This window comes from Hetaerina americana, unplaced genomic scaffold, assembly GCF_022747635.1.
Source record: "Hetaerina americana unplaced genomic scaffold, ioHetAmer1.1.p SCAF_8, whole genome shotgun sequence".
NCBI classification, from domain to species: Eukaryota; Metazoa; Arthropoda; class Insecta; order Odonata; family Calopterygidae; genus Hetaerina; species Hetaerina americana.
The window spans coordinates 11,738,052-11,757,186 of NW_027287427.1; the positions used below are offsets into that span (position 1 = coordinate 11,738,052).

General features: G+C 38.9%; 1 protein-coding gene and 1 long non-coding RNA gene across 2 annotated transcripts; both read right to left on the reverse strand.

Moving 5' to 3' along the window:
- Positions 1-5,137: 5,137 nt before the first annotated feature.
- LOC139697862 (uncharacterized) lies at positions 5,138-9,760 on the reverse strand. Its single transcript, XR_011702825.1, has 5 exons — positions 9,558-9,760; positions 9,330-9,399; positions 6,578-6,848; positions 5,856-5,968; positions 5,138-5,574 (listed from the first exon to the last, which is right to left on the reverse strand). It is a non-coding gene; the product is annotated as an uncharacterized lncRNA (long non-coding RNA).
- Positions 9,761-9,794: 34 nt separating this feature from the next.
- LOC139697930 (uncharacterized) lies at positions 9,795-12,748 on the reverse strand. The gene is made up of 3 exons (XM_071596791.1): positions 12,664-12,748; positions 9,988-10,350; positions 9,795-9,886 (listed from the first exon to the last, which is right to left on the reverse strand). The coding sequence occupies exons 1-3, from the start codon at positions 12,746-12,748 to the stop codon at positions 9,795-9,797; spliced, it is 540 nt and encodes a 179-aa protein (XP_071452892.1).
- Between the last annotated feature and the right edge of the window lie 6,387 nt (positions 12,749-19,135).

Genomic DNA, 19,135 nt, shown 5'->3' on the forward strand with positions numbered 1-19,135 from the left:
TTTCTATCTCCTCGACTCCCAAACCTTTTCTTCCACCATCTTCATATCTTCCTCCTTCACACCATCTACCTTCACACCATTCCCCCCCACACCTCCCCCTTCTCTACCCACTTCCTCCACCACATCTATTTGTTTCTTCTCATTTTCTCCTCCCCCAGTAATATCTCAGCCTCACTCTCCTCCTCATCCCCCTACCCTCTTTCATCACATGCATCTTTGTTCTTTGATAGCCCCAACCCTTCATCCCTCCCTTCATCCCTTCCCTCATCTTCAACGCCTTTGCAGCAGCCTGAAAGTAAGAAAATTCACTTTTTATTGAAAGTCTTTCAATGCAGTGCTCTCTTACTTGCTGACCATCCTTTTGCATTTACAAATTGTTTCACAGTTGATTTTTAAGCGACTTTTTTAGTCTTTCTTCCTGGGCTAATATGGAAAGCATGTACTCTTTTATAGAAAGCTAACTTAAAAATCAATATCCAAAGAGATGTGGTTTTCTTGATTTCTAAGCTTAAATGGAGACTAACATGAGTTTCTGCAGCACAACATTTGCATTTATCATTTGTTCTCTTTTGAAAGTAACTGGTTGAGATGATTCTGCTTGGATACCAACAAACCGTGGCCATCTTCTTTATTGGCAGATTCTATGCCATATTTGCTTTCAGCGGAGTCGCATTGCCTTTCGAAACGCTCTGTTATCCACTTTTCCTTTGCCTTTGGAGTTCACATAGTCCATGCATTGCCCAGATTTTTTCATATCGACCAGGAATTCTGACAGGTTGTGAGAGAAAGGCTTCAATCCAGCCTCCACCAAAAGGACCACGTGTTTGTGTTTATTCTTCGCTTAAAGCAATGCGGCAAATAAAACTTCTGGAATATCATAAAAACGCTATTTTCCATGAATTTTAGGGATTAAAAATATGTTAGTACATTTACCATCAGGTTGAAAACTTTTTCCTTAGCAATTCGGTGTATTTTTACAATCATTTAGGACTTGATCACTTCTAGATGAACATATTCATCAACCATTGAAATGATACAAAGCTACCAAAAAAGCTTAAATGCTAACATTTCAAAGCCGAAACATTAAATTATTGTGATGCCCAAACTAATGTTCAAATATATTTGATATTTGTAATATTATTTTTTTTTCAATATTTTGAGTTTGTAATTGACTTTAAATAATAAATTTGTTGTCTTTGAAAATGCAATAATTGAATTACTGAATCAACTTCACATTCTCCCTGAATTACAATTCATCAGACTTCAGTTTCGATGTTCTTCAGTTATCTTCCTTCATATAGGTATCACTCTCTTCCTATCTACCAGGATTCTTTTGCAAAAACTTACAATTGAGACCAAGCAATTCAAAGAAGGTTAAATTGCATTTAGATATGAACACTTAAATTCATACTTGCTGATTATTTCATTGGAGCACTTAAAAAACTCTCTATCTTCTGCCATTTGCAGCTAAATATATTTTATTTCAATTAGTGAATGATTATTGTTCTAGATGGAAAATATTTGTTGCTCTCAATAAATGCCAATGAAATTCTCAAGTATTTCTAGCCAGGGCCACAACTTAATATTCAATATACCTTGTGTACCTTGATGTAGTGTAAGAGTTTGTGCATTCCATGAAGCAGTGAAGCAATAAAGTAGTTCCATGAAGTCAAGCCTAACAAAAAATTTCTATCCTGATGACCAATAGGGCTATGCTAATGGAAGCAGCATTAATCAATTCCTGTAGTGTCGCTCATGGCAGATAGTTTAAATGGCAGGAGTAATGGGATGGGGCAAATAAGTCAGAAAAAAGGTAGTCTGTGCAGCATCTGTTTCTCAGTGGGGTGGCCATTTAAGTGATGGCATTAAATTGAAAACAATTACAAGGAAGGCGTTGGAAATCACTTCAGTTATTTATCCTGAGAAATGATAATGGACCCTGAGTATTCTCTGTGCACAATTGTGTCATGTATTCATTGTAATATTTTAAATGTTTTTATATACTGTGTTAATTAAAGCAATTCTAGCCAACTTAAGAACTCAAAGATCAGGTATCCGCAAAATGACCTGTTGTGTAAATACCTCATGTCAATAAAGAAATTTCACCCAGGGGTAGTTACAATTAACTCTGCTAAGTATGGAAATGAGTCCTCATAATTATGCATATGACTCAGTCTACTGGGCTGTCTATCTTTTATGGGAGTAGGAGAGGCAAGGTTTCCTTGGTCACCTTACAAAATCGTTGCAAGGTGGAATTAACAATAGCAGGTAAGAAGAAACAAGAAGTGGCTGAATCAGTTTGAAGAGGGATTTGGAATGTTAGAATGATCTCAAGAACAAGGAATTTGGACAATATGAAGCATGAGATGCATAGAAAAATGTAGATAATTTTGGGTGCTACTACTTGGAGGGGCAATTGAAGTGATGATTATAAATAAATATTCAGTGGAAGGGAACAGAGCCAGGGAGAGGTGGCAGTGGTATTGTGAGTTTAGGAGAAAATGGAAAGAACTGAAAGTTGGTGGAGTGAAAAAAATAACACCTGAGGTAAACTATAATGATGAAAGCATATACCATAAAAATCATTTTGCCAAATAGTAAAAATTAGAATGGAAAACATTTCTTTATGGACATTCCCAAAAAAACTTCAGAAATTTCAAAAAGATATTGTGAATGAAAAATTGATAATGGGAGATACCCAAAATATATTCTGAGAAATGAATTTATTTAAAATTAAACTGTATTTAACATCATGTATACTACAATTAACATGTAATTATTATCCCCAAGAGGAAGTGCCCACACAGTTGTGTTTCACTCCATGTAGGACCTGAACTGACTCCCTAGATAGAATTTGTTGTCTCAGGCATAACTTTATGGAATTTCCTAACGTATTGAAATGAAACAATTAACTCCTTAGATAGCTTCATAACTTGGGGAGATTCATGTGTAGGTGCTTTTATGAATGACTACACACCTTGTGTAGCCAAATGTCACTTGTTGCTTAGGCATTTAAGGGGAAATTAAACTAGTACATTTTGATTAAGTCATTGCATTAAAATGATGGGGTACCAGAATTGTTCACAGGATCAAAAAAAAACCTGAAAATATGACCATTAAAAGCATAACAAATCAATCAACCATGAATTTCAATGCTATGTAAATAATATTATAAAAAACTAGAACGAATTCAGGACTTTTCATAGGTATCATTCTTGCAGAGATTAAAAGATAATTGCCAAAAGATGGTTTGGGGGTAACATCCTCACCTGATGTTCTAGAGGCCATGGATTCAATTGCTGCTTAAATATAATGTGTAATGATAAAAATTTTCCAGTTCTTGAATACAATTTGTTGAGTCTCCTTGCTATTTTTCACATTTTCAATTATTATTGGAAACTTACATTTTTCATTCTTATTCAAAATGATTCCTTTGAGATGTTTATTTAAAGGAACAGTAGTAAACTTTTCCAGATTGGAAAACAGATGGATACTATTCGAGTACGGATTCACTACGTGGAGACTCACCATTTTGGATTTTGGCTTTTTAGTCTACACACCCATTTATTCACCAATGTTTTCCCTGATAAGTGGTTCTACCATTTCCCATGAATTATTTTTCTTGAGGGATGACACACTTCATCCCAAATTGCTTATCCAATATATATATCTGACCTGTTGCATTAGGTGTGGATTCAAGTGCATTTAGCAGTTGCCTTCATCTCTGAGATACTTACCAATATATTTGTTTTAGGTGCATATGAACAAATTTAAAGTACTTGTTTATAAAGTCAAGAAGCACAAGCACGAAATTAGGTTAATTGACTTACTTTTTCAATTATCTATTATATTGTTCCGTTGGCCATATATGCGACAGGGAACTCAGTCATAAATATGTACAGAAAATAGAATTTGAACAATAAATAAAAATACACACTTCAATAAAATGTTAGTCGTACTCATATAAAATTTAGAAAAATACCCTGAAATACTACAAACACACTATAACACCTACATATGTAACACATCTACTTACACATTTTACACAGCTGACAATTGCAATCACTTTCATGCATACTCTTTCAATGAATCTCCTGCCCATTTGACTTCAGAAAAAAAAGATGTTCAGAAAAGATTTATATGCATACATGAAAAAATAAAACAAATGTTTTTTACATTGCCATTCAAATGTTTAAATTTATCTCTAATGAGCAAAAAAGTCTTGTTTTACACGTCTGTGATGCCATTTTAAAATCAGGGAGTATCTTTGGCTAGAAAAACTTCATTTTCAAGTATTGTTAAATGCTGAAAAATGTGGAACAAAGCAGGAATTCTCCACAAAAATGGATTGAATATTTTACAAGCCCAGGTTTAGATGAAATATTATGGCAGCAAAAGCTTTTCCATGAAATGTTTTAAGGTTCATAATGCAGTAAAGGAAATCATTTTCTTGTGAATTTTTATCTCTACGTTTTTCAGTCAAGTGATCACTGCCTATAAATGTTTACATAAGAAACCAACGTTAAACTGGCCCAGGCAGTGACAAGGCATAAACACCCCAAGGAAAGAAGTATGGAAATATCAGTTAATACTATGAATAGTAGAATAACAAAATTCATGTCACAGCCATTTTTATTTCAAGTCTGGAGCTGAACATTATGTAAATAATTTCTGATTCACTTCTTTTTTTTAAGATACACATCTAACAGCCACCCCAACTTTTGCCTAGATATTTCAACTCTTGTCTGAACAGCACCATACTTAAATGCAACAATTTCAGAGTGTAAAAATCATTTGCCTTAACTGGGATTCGAACCTAGATCCATCAATATCCGGTCGAGTGCTTTAGCCACTTAAGCTACCGAGGCGTCCTCTGAAAAATCTGAAATTTTGGGGCTTTTAAAGAAACCAGATGTTGTGACGAAATGCCATACATACAATGTCATAGGCATTTGTAGTTGTGCATAACGCGCCACAGTCCACGAGGTTAAAGCCAACTTTTAATATCCATTAGCAAATAAAAACATTCATTGGACAAATTTTTTTAAAAATCTGGTGAAATTACATATCACCTAAAAATGGAAAGAATGACACTAATAAATTGCCAATTCAGTAACTAAAGGAATTTTTGCCCAAATAATATATTTATTGGCCATAGACCATACATATCATGTACTTATAGGAGTCTTCAAAAAAGGAATTTACGAAATACCATTTGGCACAATAAACATCCTTAAAAAGGAGTGTACATATTAAAGTGTGTAATAAAAACTAGGCGTTACAATTACTTTGTGAAAAGGTTTTTATGGCATTGAATTGCTTGTCTTTGAATTTCGGTATTCTCCAACCACGCTGGTTGTCCTTTGGTGATCATCACAGCTTTGCCGGTCATCCTGCCTCTATCTTCAGGTCGCAGTTATTTTTGACGTTTTCTTGTCTGCTTTGTACAGAGCTGGTAGTCAAGATCTGCCCTCTGATGGGAAAGTCCTTTTCCATGCACAGTTTAATGGATATCCATGTGTAAATTTCTTGGTCTTTGACCAGCCTACGAGGTTATCAATGTTGCTGGATACCCTAAATAAAAATTACAGTCAGAAAATTACAATCAATGTTGCTGGATACCCTAAATGAAAATTACATTCCAGTCATCATAAGCTGATGTATATACTATGGTTTGACCCAAATCCATGATACCTTAGGTCAGATTTGAAAACAATTTGAAAACCGAGCTAACCAAATGATTAAACTAGAGTAATCTAAGCTATTAGCACAAAGGTTGATTTTTATTAATATGGGAGTGCAGGTCACCTCAAAAATGCCTAAGGCAAGTGGGATGAAATAGTTTGAAAGAATACCTCACAACCAGTTGTAAAGGTGCTTGGCAAATCAGGGCATCATGCAAAAATTAATGACCAGAGGTGAGGCAGTTCATTACCCTTGGCTTCCTTTGGTTTGCATGCTGAGCAACCTAAAAATAATATGATTATATTTGAGCTGGAAATTTTCCAAAGTCCCCAGGAATCATGCTTGGCCCTTGGGAGTTAAACTGAATTATCTTATCCCTTGGCCAGCACAACTTCCAGAAGAAATAATTGCACACTCAATTTCCATCATAAAATTATGCTAAATTAATGATGAAATCTGAAAATTAACTTTTTCAATGTATAATTATATATCAACATTCCTGCATCATTAGGATGTTGAAAATTCAGTTTCTTGGTATATTTTTTGCATTGTATTTCTAAATATGTGATGGTTTGAACATGGGTTACTTTATACTCTTAAAAAAAGCTAATTTGAATCTGCAAATGCACCTTAAGTGTCATAAAACTGATTGAATTCCTACTCCTATCTATTAAAAAATCTATATAAACCTACTTCATTTGGTATATACTACATATTTAAATAGTTGTCTCTTAAAATTCATATCCATCCCATCTTTATTTATTATTACTAGATAATAAAACTGACTTCAAAGTAATATATTAGTCCATTGTTAAATAAAATTTTAATGTTGGCATTAGAAAGCCACTAAAATACAGCCACTTCACTTCTAAACCTTGCCAAAAAGGAATACCTGTCACCACATATTACAATAAATCTTCTTCAGAGCAACCTGATGATATGTCCTTGCTGCTTGCATGAACTCAGGCAGAGCAATAATTTCATCCACTTTGATCCTGACCTGATCCGAGGCCCGAACTGCACAGGCATCATTAAATTAGCCATTGTGTGACCATTTAGTGAGTCAATCTTAGGTCTCATTGTAAGTCCATGACTATAAAATTAAATGTCCGTGACAAGCATGTTAATAAATGAGCCTAAGGATGATGCTCATTTCTTGCGACCTGGAAAATAATTTGCAATTTCAAATTAAGTGGGCGATAAATTGCTATAAGGAAAATTCCATCAGGAACTCGATAACATGTGTTGGAAACCACAATTCCTCAGTGCGGAATATATCCTTAATATTCTTTTAGTATATCACATAAGGGCATGGCACCTTGTGCATAACGGGGAGGGTGGGTTGGATGGAGGGTCAGAGGAGAGGCAAAGGCACAAGTGAAGCAGCATTGCCAATCCCGACTCGGAAAAAATATGACGACTCAACTGTGTGCCATTCAATGGACTGTGTATTGCACTGGCATATCCCTGGATAGCATTCAATTACTCTCTCGTGGTGACTCTTATCATCTCTTTGTTTAGTCACAATCCCCCTACCCTCATCTGGGTGTGCAGTATTCAGAATTCTCCCCAGGAGCGGTCTTGAGTGAGGGTAATGCCTAGGTATTCAATGGAGTGAGCATGTTCCATTACTGTGATTTATGCCTACACACTTAGGAGGGGAGACGGAAAGATTACTGAAGTAATAGCTATAGAGTAAATTACTACTGAGGGGATGAGAGCAAACAAGGGGTTGCCATGATATTCAATTAAAAGATAGAAAGTACTATTGAGTAAAAATAGTCAACTAAGAGCAAGTAACAGATAGAAATTGGCCCAGGTAATTAAAAAGTAGAACCATTGAATATGGTTATTCTTCAGTTATACAAGTCACCAATTAATCATAAGGAGGAAGAAATCGTTAAGGTATACAATCAGTTAGGGGGATAATCATGGATGTTCCTAGAGGGAAGCATTTAATAGTGATGGGGGATTAAGATGCAACAGCAGGGAAAGTAAAAGATGGCTTTGAGGTATGCTATTATGGTTTAGGTAGGTGGAATGTCTGTGGGGAGAAAGAAATTTACTTCGGCATGAGACATGGGTTAATCATCACCAATACTTGGTTTAGACAGCCCAAAAGATGATAGAATACATGGAAAATTCTGGGTTACTATAAATGGCAGCAGTTAGATTATAACTGTGGTTAGACAAAGATTAAGGATCAGGGTGATCTTTTTTCACAGGCTCCTGAGAGCATGTAAAGGACTCATCACAATTTATTTGTCATGAAGTGCAGCTATCAATTCAAGAAGAAAAGGAAAGGTAGGCAGGTTAGGAAACCAAATTGAGATGCATTATTTTGACTTACTGGATACGAATATCAGCAGGCTGAATTTAAAAATTTTCTAAAGAATATTATGTCCAATGTGATGACTTTCTACGGAAGCATATACTCAAAAAGCGAGATAAGTAGGTGAAAAGAGATAAAAAACCCTTTGAAATAATTCCAGTATACTAAATTTCAAATTCAAAGCCTACACATTACTCACTTACATAATTGACTCATTATGGCATAAATGAAACATTCAAAGACAATGATTAAAGGCTTGGGTTACTGTTAATCGGAAATAAAATCTCATAGAAGCACATTACTTATTTCAATTTCTTGAAGATGTTGTCAATATCAATTTAGAAGTATCTTTAATTCAACAGGCAAACCATCATCAGTAACAGGTCACAGGAAAGGGGGGGGGGCAGCTTGAATGATTATCTTAAAAGGCTATTGGACTTTTTTTGTTACTTATGCATGTCAGTGACCACAATTTTTGTTATAATAAAGTATGCATATTCTTTATGATAAAATATGTTGGCTGTAATGTATAAGAACATATGGGAAATAAACGCAATAATTTTGGATATCACTTTGCCGTTTTTTATTGATAAGGTTTGAGGTGGAATTTATTTGTGCCAATGATTTATTGGTTAATTAGAGGGTATTGCTAATTGTATTTAATTCTCCTGCTAAGTATTTAATGCAATTTGTAGCCTGAAGGGCACTTTTCTTATAACTAATGGTAATTCCTAATTGATAATTCCGAATATCTATAATTTCATTAATACAAATTCCCTCTCATTCAGGGTACACTACAAGCCAATAATCACAGTATGTCACCATTTGTATCTTCAATTTGGAGTAAATTTCCCCGGTCACCACCCTAGCCCATCCCTGCATAATGGTGGGTGCCAAGGCATGCCCCGTGGGTATTCTATTTTAAAAGTTATATTTTCCATCAATGTTAGCCATGAAAGTGATGATGAGCCAGGTTAATAGAGATTGGCAAAAAGGAATCGATTATCGAGGACCTTAAAATCGATTTGCACCTTAAAGATCCAAATGGAATACTTTCCAAAGCATCTTTAATTGAAAATGTGGGTTTGTGATAGAATTGTGTCCAGGATAAAAAATCCCGAATTTAGCTTAGTTAGCCCCTTCCTTTAAAGAGCTTAATTAGCTACAATAGAAAATGAATGGAACTCAAATGAATTACAGTTAGCTTCTTTAAGGAGAATACCGGATCAGTCACTTTAATTGCAGTTCAAGAAAATATAGAATAATAGTCTAATAAATTTATAAGTCTAATTAATAGTCACTTTTCACTCACTTTATGATCGATGGATGATTACTTGGCCGAGCTGTTCGTGGCCTTTTCAGAGGGAGTGCTGCTGGGGGACCTGGGGAGGAAAGGGAGAAAATTCCTTGCTTAGAAAATTGGGTCCAAATGAAACATTCATCCTGAGTGTAACTTGGATGGTTTCATATGCAATATAATGCATCGTGATTATCGGAATACATGCGGCATTCCCATTATGCATCGCTGGTTGTGTAGTACCTTTTTTATAAAGTCCCCCATCTTCGAAATGTTCGCGGGTCCCTGCCATGGTTTTGGCTTGGTCGCCGGCGCTGGTAGGGGTGATGCCTTAGGCGCCGGCCCCGGCGCCGGGCACGAATGACCGCAGGGGCGTTGGCTGCCCAATCCGGGAGAATAAAGTTAAATCGCCCGTCGCCCGCACCAACATACTCCATTCTACGGAGTTGTTCTTCAACTGGCTCCAACATCACTCCCCCTTCATTGCCCCCTCCCATGTCCCCCTCCCCAATCCCACCCACCGCCACCACAACCACGGGCTCCCCACCCACCGCCTCCAGTACCACCGCCTCCTGTTCCTCCTCCACAACAACCACAACTTCCACTGCAACACCCTCCCCTTCTTCCCTTTCTACTCCCAACCCCTCCCCTTCCAGCCCCTCCTCTCCCAAACCCTCCACAGCCCCATCCCCTAGAACTCCTTCCTCCACAACATCCGTGTCCCCTCCATTTCCCTCTACATCTCTGCCCTCCCTACCCATTTCCTCCTCAACATGCCTTTCGTCATCTACATTTCCCCCCACCCCACTTGCACCCCTCTCCATAACCCCAGCAACACCCTCATACCCATCCCCCTGCCTTCCTTCATTTCTTACGTCTCCCTCCCGTGGTGGCACTAACCCTTCACCCCTCCCACAATCCCTCCCACCATCCCTACCACCATCCCTTCCATTATCCCTCCCACCATTCCTCCCTCCATTGCTCCCACCATCACTCCCACCATTCCTCTCGTCGTCTCTGACGGCTTTACAGCAGCCTGAAAATAAGAAAAGCCTCTTTTTTATGGAAAGTATTTCTATGCAGTGCTCTCTCTGGTTTGCTAAACATCCATTTGCACAACTAAATTGTTTCACGATGGATTAGTGAGCAATATTTCTAGTCTTTCTTCCTGGGCTTATATGGAAGACGTGCACTCTTTTGAAGGAAGGGAACGTTCTTCTATGCCAAAAGAGGACGTAGTTTTCTTGATTTTTAAGCTCAAACGGTGCATAACGTTAGTTTCCACAACACATCATTTGCTTTTATCGTTTGTTCCCTATTTGCAAAGTAACCGATCGAGATGATTCTGCTTCGATCCCTTCAAACCGTGGCCTTCCCCTCTATCGGCTGATTCCACTCCTTCTTTGACTTCCTCGAAGCCGCATCGCCTTTACGAACGCACTGTTATCCCTTGTCCCTGGAGTGTACATAGTCCATGTATCGTCCAGATTATTTCATATCGACGACGAAACTCGTCAAGGTTATGAGAGAAAGGCGTATATCCATCATCCACCAAATGGACCACGCGATTACGTTTATTATTCGCTGGGAGTAAATGCGGCAAATAAAATATCTGGGATACCATTCACTTCCTATTTGCCGTCAATTATAGGGATTAATGTTTTATTTTTCTACATTTGAAATTACGTTTAAACATTTCACATTAACAATTCGGCGCATTTTTACAGTTATTTAGGACGTGGTCACTTCTAGATGGACCATCGACTATCAAAATGACGGCAAGCGACGGATGAAACTGAAACACCAACGGCACTCCATTGAGATATGATGAGCCTAAATAGAAGCAAGCAGTTTCCCACGCTACGGGCTTCTCTTGGATTTCCTATGGAGCTGAAAATACGACACATCTCCGGAGGGGCGCATTTGGACATTCGATTAACATTGAGAGCATCCCCCAATCACCAATTGTGAGTCTCAGTGAAAATGTCTTAATTAATTTACCCTTTTTAAACTAATATTTATGTGGACATATTTTATTACACTTTTTCAAACATTATTGCTCGTAGGAAACTGATCTTGAATGCCAAATTTTTTGAAGAAACGGAAATTTCTTTTGATGCTCAAACTTATGTTCAAATCTATTCGGGCATTTCTAGAATTATTCTCTTTCAATGCTTTGAGTTTATGAATGACTTTAAATAATTTCTAACTCATGCGTTCTATGTTTTACATAATATATTAAAGGAAAATATTTAAACTACTTACAAAGCAGGTTACCCATTTTGCAGAATAATTATATTGAGTCTGTTGCCGTGGTTACTCTGGCTTTGGATTGCTGAATTTTGCTTTACATTGTTTTCATTGGAAACTTAACTTATGCATGTTTCTATTATTTTTTTATATTAATTAGAATGCATTGTATGATGGCACTAATGGATATTTGTGGTCATTAGATAAAAGGGAAAAAGTTTGTGGATTTTTGTTTGCATGAAAAAATGCCGTCCCCCAATGTCATTATTTCTTAGATTGTGTAATTAAATCAAATAGAACTTGAAGGAACCGATGTCTTCGTGACTGTTGAGGAATAGGAAAAAGACGAAAATAATGAAAGAGGGCGACGTATATAATACAAATAGATAAAAAATTTTCCATTTGTTGAATACAATTCGTCGAGCCTCCATTACAATTTTACATACATTTGAACTTACATTTTTCAATCTTCGTCGCGATGATTCCTTTGAAACGTTTGGTTAAAAGGAACAGCAGTATACCGTCTCTGATCGGAAAGTAGATGGATACTCTTTGAGTATGGAGCGACAGCATTTCTCTTTGATCTTTTCATCACAAAAACATTCCATTACTCTTAAAATAATTCCTAATTTTATGTTAGTATAAAATATTCCCCGTGTATATTTCACCCAGCAGAGATCGTGAGTGAGGGTGACGCCTGGGTATTTAATCGGCATTCTATTTCTGTGTTTCCAATGCAGATGACGTTCGGGTGGGAATTGCTCTTTAGAAACGAGGAGAATGCGGTGAAGGGACAGTCCGCAGTGAGGTAAGAAAGAGTACGCCTTAGGAGAATGGTAAGACCGCGAGGAGAAAACTGATGGAATATGCAGGAGAAAGAGGATAATGATAATTCTAACTCAGTTTATGGAGATGACTGGACGACGGTACAAGTGGAAAATGCTGGAAGGAAACTGGAATCAGAATATAAATTACGGTTTGGCACAGATTTAGGAATAGCGACATTAACTGACATTGTGTCACGGGAGAATATGATGTGAAGTGGGATTACTATTTGCACCATTCAAGCACAATGGGAAACAATTAACCTCGACCAAACCGACAGGGCTATCCGGAAGGCGGTCAGGTCCTGGCTCTTCCTCCCGGTACGGGCCAGTACGGAGATCCTCCACCTTCCAAGCCATGCTGGGGGCGGAGGCTACATGCCACTACCGCATGAAGCCAGGATGCTCACCTGCAAAGACGCTACCATCCGAGAGGCAGCGTGGTATGGCCTCCGAGACTCCGTGCACAAACGCATGGGGAGGAGCGGCCCTACTCCGGACAGGCGGGTAATGTGCCTCTATCTCTCAGGGTCGATGGAAGGCGACCTGGGAAACGACGCAGGAGAGATAGCGTCCACATGGTCGAGGGCCAGAAAGGCCACAAGATGCCTGGCCCCCTTCTGCGCTCCAGAGTGGGAGTGGAGTGAGATGCGACGGGAGATCTCCCTTCGGGTGAGAAACCCCTCGGCATCAACCGACCTGTGCATCATCCCACCATCTGCCCGGCACCGACTAACCGCCGTCCTCAGGGGGGCTGTGTCGGAGTGCTTCCGCCGCCGCCTGGTGGCAAAACCCGGCCAGGGCAGAATGATGGAGGTGGTCACAGCGAGCGCGGAGGGGAGCCACTTCATTCTGTCTGGGGAGCACACTCGCCTGGTGGACTGGGCCTTCGTCCACCGAGGAAGACTCAATGTGCTCCCCTTACTAGGCGCACTGAGGGGGAGCGCGAGACCAGAGTCCACCCTTTGCAGGCTCTGCAAGGAGACGGATGAGACTCTGGTCCACGTCCTAAACCAGTGCCTCGCCCACAGGCAGCTCCGCATCGCCCGGCACAACGGGATCCAGGAGCTCCTACTGGAGTGCCTCCCGCCCTCATGGGAAGTCGCTGTGGACAAGAGAGTCCCCGGTCAGGACTCAAGGCTTCGTCCTGACCTGGTGATCCGCGAAGGGGACAATATCCATATCGTGGATGTTACGGTCCCCTTCGAAAACCGGATGGCGGCTTTCCGAGTGGCACGGGCGGTAAAACTGGAAAAATACCGTGGGCTGGCCGAGAGCATTCGCGTCGCCCACGAGTACAAAGTTACTGTCCGCCTGGGTGCCATCATCGTTGGGGCCCTCGGGTCCTGGGATAGAAAAAATGATGCGGTTTTATCCCGACTCGGCATCCAGAAGGGCAGGGCTCGTGGGCTGAGCTTGAAAATGTGTTCGGCAGCCATCGCGGTATCAACAGATATATACCGGAAGCACATGAAGTTGCAGGACCGGTAGCGTGTAGTGCTATAGTGTAGTGTTTAAGGGACATGTAGGTTTTCTTTTATGTATTCATGGACTTGTAGGGACACATTCATTGCCCTTGGGACGTGGATAACTCCACCTGGAGGATAAATTTTGTTTTATGTACATGTCACTAATTATGTGAATAAAAAGGGAAGGACTAATAAGAAAATTAAGGGTAGAAGAATGAATTGGGGCGAATGGAATGAGTACCGGGAGGTAGTACGGAAAAATCATAGGAGAAGCGACGGAACGGATCAAGGAGAACAATGATCAGTGTATGTCAAATTGTGGATGAAGAAAGCAGTTGAAGAAAAGAGAAAAAGGAGTTTATTACAAGAGTTTTTTTGAAGTCTTACAAGACGGTCGTATATTTGATTAGTAATATGGAGGTACAAGAAAAATGAAAGGATGTTAAGGCACAATTAGGGCGAATAAAACAACGAGAGCTATATATTAAGAGAGGTGAGAAAATAAAAAAGGATTAAAGTAAAATGGACCAAGAAAACAACTTGGGGCCAAATATATCCGACCGCAAGATAAAAAACGAAATAGTTGAAGGACTTGCAAGAGATAACAAGTCAGCAAAATTGTTACTGCATAAGAGAAACGGGGATGCTAAACTGTCAAATGCCTCATCCACAAATAGGGAGGTTTTTAAACCAAATTTTCATAGTCGCATGGTGACGTTTTTTGGCATTTTTCTTCGTTTCCTTGCCCCCCCCAAACTATCCATGTGGTGGAATGATACTTTTTTTAACCACAAACTCCACCATGCCGCATTCCCTTGAATGGTTGTACTTTTCTTTATTTGTAATTAGCATGTAGAAATTATATTGATGGACATCAACTTTTATGATATGATATCTAGACTCTGTGCTATGAATGAGGTGGAGAAATTCCTGTATCTTATTTTTTAAACTTCCGCAGTCATCTACTGCTACGGAAAATATTTCTTCGTCTTAAACCTTCTTTGTGTGCATTGCATTGTTGGTGAGTTGTTTCAGCGCAACATTTTCAGGCTTAACTCTGTGGAATTCCTTCATGATGAGGGTAGAAAAAGAAACTTTGCCCTTCCACTTTCCGATTCAATGCTTAGCACAACCATGGTTTCGATGCTGCGCATCATCATTAGTTGGCATACATGAAAACTTTTTCAACTTATATAGCCTGGCTTCAGTAGGGGGGAAAGGTAGGGGAAGTGGTGAGGGAGAGGGATGTGTGAAGTATTAAATCTTATGTGGAAGTGCTAAGTTCCTTTTTCTACCTTCATCGTATTGTTGTTTGTTGGTAGGTTTTATGTGCATAGAAGTGTGGAATGGTTTTTTCCATTAATGATATGTTTACATCTAGGTGAGTAATCTGGGAGGAGGAAAGGGTATAGGTAAAGGAAATAGGAAGAAGTATTCAGGACAGAAATGAGAGTTTTCAGGTATTTAGTACCATGTGGCCAGAGAAGGGATATATCGCCAATATATCTGAGCCACAATTGAGTTTTCTGGGGTCATTTTAAAATGAAATCTTTTCTCTGTGGGACAAAGAAAGAGGTTGTATAGGAAGGGGTGAACCTGCTACCCATGGTACCCTTAATCTGAAAGTACAATTTATTATTACACTAGAAGGGAATACGGGCGAGGATGAAATCAAAAAGGCTAAGGAGATAATTAGTCCTGAGTTTACATGGCTTATGGTATTGGCAGAGGCAGTGGTCTGAAGAGAGGAGAGAGACCTGAGTGAGTAATGGATGTATAAAGAGATGTGGAATCTACGATGGCCAAGGTAATGTTGACATCTGGAGGGGAAGGGGTTAATTTTAATATTTCCCAGGAATTCGTATGGATCTTTAATGCAGGGCTGTAGGAGTGACCTGTTGGCTGAAGGTAGTGGTCTACAAATGCAAAGATTCTTTCCATTCGAGAGTAGTGAAAGGATGAAATCGGGTTGCCAGGATTGTCAGGTTTATGGATCTTTGGTAGGATATAGAAATGAGGGATGCATGGGTGGGGAGGGGAAAGGAAGGTAATGGCTTTAGGTGATAGACCCTCATTGGGCTTATTGGAATAGAGAAATTGAATGAGTTCCTCCAAAGTGCACGATTTGGATGGGGAGACAAGAAAGATGCTGCATCTTACAGGACATAGCAAAATTGTTTATCTCAGCCTGCAGGAAATCCAATGAGATATATATGCCAGAAGGCATTTGGCTTCAAAAGTAGCCTTGAAGCAGTTATCTCAAAAATCACACGAGGACGCATTCCAAGGTGGAGATCGATGGCCACTTTTAAGACTGACAATACAACTGTCTCCAGTGCAAGTTTGTTATTCACTACAATTCAAGCAGGGGGGCGGGGCACCAGAAATTTAGGAAGTCCTCCTAACAACAATATTCAACATTCAATTGTTTTCTTGATCTACCGCAACATCCTGAGCCTAACGTAAGAAGCAAATTAGGGATTCAAAAATATCAAAAAAAGTTCCCCTCCTTCAAAAGAGTGCACGTCCCTTATGTAAGCTCAGGAAGAAAGACTAGAAATGTCGCTCACTAATTATCTGAGAAACAATTTATTTGTGCAAAAGGATGTTTGGCAAACAAGAGAGCACTGCTTTGAAACACTTTCGAAATAAAAGCGACTTTTCTAATTTTCAGGCTGCTGTAGGGAGTTATATATGATGGAAGGGATGATGGGAGGGTTGAAGGGTTGGTGCTAGCAGAGGAGGGAGATGAAAGGGATAAATGTGGGCAGGGGGATGGGGAGGAGAGTGAGGATGAGGTATTGGTGGTGGGTGCAGGTTGGTACACATGAGAAACACATTGAATGGCAGAGAATGATATGCAGGAAAACGAAAAGCCTAAAAAATTAAAATTATAGAAAAATTTACATGATATTTGTAATCTCATTTTCATTAATAGCTCACCCATGAGCGGTCGGTCTTATCCTATTTTCTGGCTTTTTATTGATGCTTGGGTCTCATAATAAGTTTATTTCCCTATGTACTTCACCTAAGGTCCATGTATCTCATTATCATCTGTTAAATTAATAACCTGCTTTAAATTAATTGAGAGCTGAAAATCAGTTGGCTATATGGCCAGAAGTATTAAAAGTGCTTTTCATGTGAAACCTGGGTTGGAGCCAATTCATGCCACCATTGAACGTGGTTGAATATTCAGTCATGCATTTGGTTAGCTAATCGTTTCGTCATCTAATGTATATTCTTCAACAGACCTCTAGAGCGGTGCTGGTGGGAGCAATGATAATTGTTCCTGGTAGGATCACCCATGCCAGATTGGTCAAGGGTGATAGCAATATTAAAGGTAGTCCTAGCAGTGTCTGTTTGTCTGTGAGGTTCATCGTAATATTAAGAGTAGACATACAAGCAAAGCCAACAAATTAGTCATTATTCAGGGACACATGCCACTAAGACTTCACAGGGAGGAAACATTTGACAGGATATACAATCAATCAATTAGAGGACATGATCATTGGTGTTCTGAGAGGGAATCTATTTATTTCATCAATCCAACTGCATTTCTGATGGCAGTCTGCATTCATGGGAAAATAGGTTGAATTCCTAAAATGCCAGATTAATTTCTCTCTTTGTCTTTGGGAACAGGTGAGGGAAACAGCAGGGAAGATGCAACTTTGGAATCTCGCCAGCTTTGAGGGCATGTCACACTAGTGAAATCATTCACTATTGTGGCACTAGCCCATCTAATTATGAAATATTTCTGCCAACAAAAAAAATTTCGCTTCTTGGAATAGCCATTTTAGCCCCAGGACAGATTGGTTTCCAAAATGCAACATGCATATCTTGCAATTTTAATCTTTTGTCTGGTTGATTGCCTATTCTTCTGCTGGGTACAACTCAAAATGCATAACCAAATACCAGGGTACACTGCCCCAATCATTTCTTCCTGTCACCCCTGAACACACCCCTCCCACCTCGAGCACACCAAAATCTCCCTTAAGCATTTACATTGCCTCCACACAGACATCCTTCCACATGAATCCAGGGTATCCATGTTTTGGAAATTTGAATCTTTTTAGAAAATTTGGAATTTAGTGTGGTTGATGTGGTGTGAAGAGTGTATTCAACTACAGACTGAATGGTTGTGGGTACAGGACAATGACTCTCAAATCTCACTCAAAATATGTAATTGCTAGAAGCCCATTTAAAATCACAAGCCTCAAGGTCTAGCGCAGGGAGATATGACTATCCTATAAGGCCCACCTTCGTGTTGATCATTATTTTTCCTGGAAAAGTAAGTTTTGAGTCATTTGATGGAGGAATGATTACTATCCATTTCATCCTGTAGTCTAAGGGATTAAAATAAATGTATGTCATGAAGTATGATCATAACATCAACATCTCGCCTTTCATAGTTATTCTAGCTGTATTATATTTATTTGACTTATGACTCCATGGTAGTTGTTTCTAATTAAGAAATAAAAATTTTAACTGATGCATTTATTTCTGTCCTCTGCCCAGGTGTTTTCTTAATTTATTCTCAAATGAAATTCTTAAATGAATAATAGTAAGATTATGACACCTATGTGAGACTTGTAATTATCTTGTATAGGTGCTCAGGCATCATGTGTAGCGAAAGAGGAAGATTTTGTATCCAATTGTCATGTTAAGTGTTATTTTCAGTATAAAGTTTTAATTGAATAATTAGCAAAACTGCACAATTCAACCTTTCGCACTTATTTCTCATTTTTATTATGAATTAACTTTGATAATCAGATTAAAATAGCTGTCAACACCACATAACATCGCCGCATGTTTATTTACAACACTTGAGGCCCTGCAAATTTTGTGAGATACCAAAGGCTATAGGTATATGCTGATAAGTTTTTTTTTCCTTTTTAGGTTTTTTAATTTATTACGAGTAATCTTGCCATATTTTTTATGAGTTTTTTTGAACGGCTTAAGCCTTTAATCATTATATTAATGTGGAAAGTTGATATTTTTTGGCAGAATATATTCTAATCAGTGTTCCAGTTTACCTCATCCCAACCAGACTCAAATACTGCTGCATTGCCGCTGCTGCTTGTAAGTATTTGACCCTGAAATTAATCCTGCCAAGCATCTGACATGAGGGACATGAAATGTTTTCTTTTCTTCTACTGCTAACACCAGGTAACATTGATGGAGAATATTAATGTTGGAACAGATTACCCGTGGGGCACGCCTTGCCACCCACCATCATGCAGAAATGGGCTAGGGCGGTGACTGGGGAAATTCACTCCAA

Excerpts from the sequence above, each read along its gene's own strand:
- LOC139697930 (XM_071596791.1), bottom strand. The coding sequence starts at position 12,748 with ATGGCTTGGAAGGTGGAGGATCTCCGTACTGGCCCGTACCGGGAGGAA. Across the intron at positions 10,351-12,663 it reads CCTTCCGGATAGCCCTGTCG|GCTGCTGTAAAGCCGTCAGA; the intron begins GTTTGGTCGAGG and ends TCTTATTTTCAG. Across the intron at positions 9,887-9,987 it reads AGGGGATGGGGCTGTGGAGG|GAGGCGGTGGTACTGGAGGC; the intron begins GTTTGGGAGAGG and ends GAGGAGGAACAG.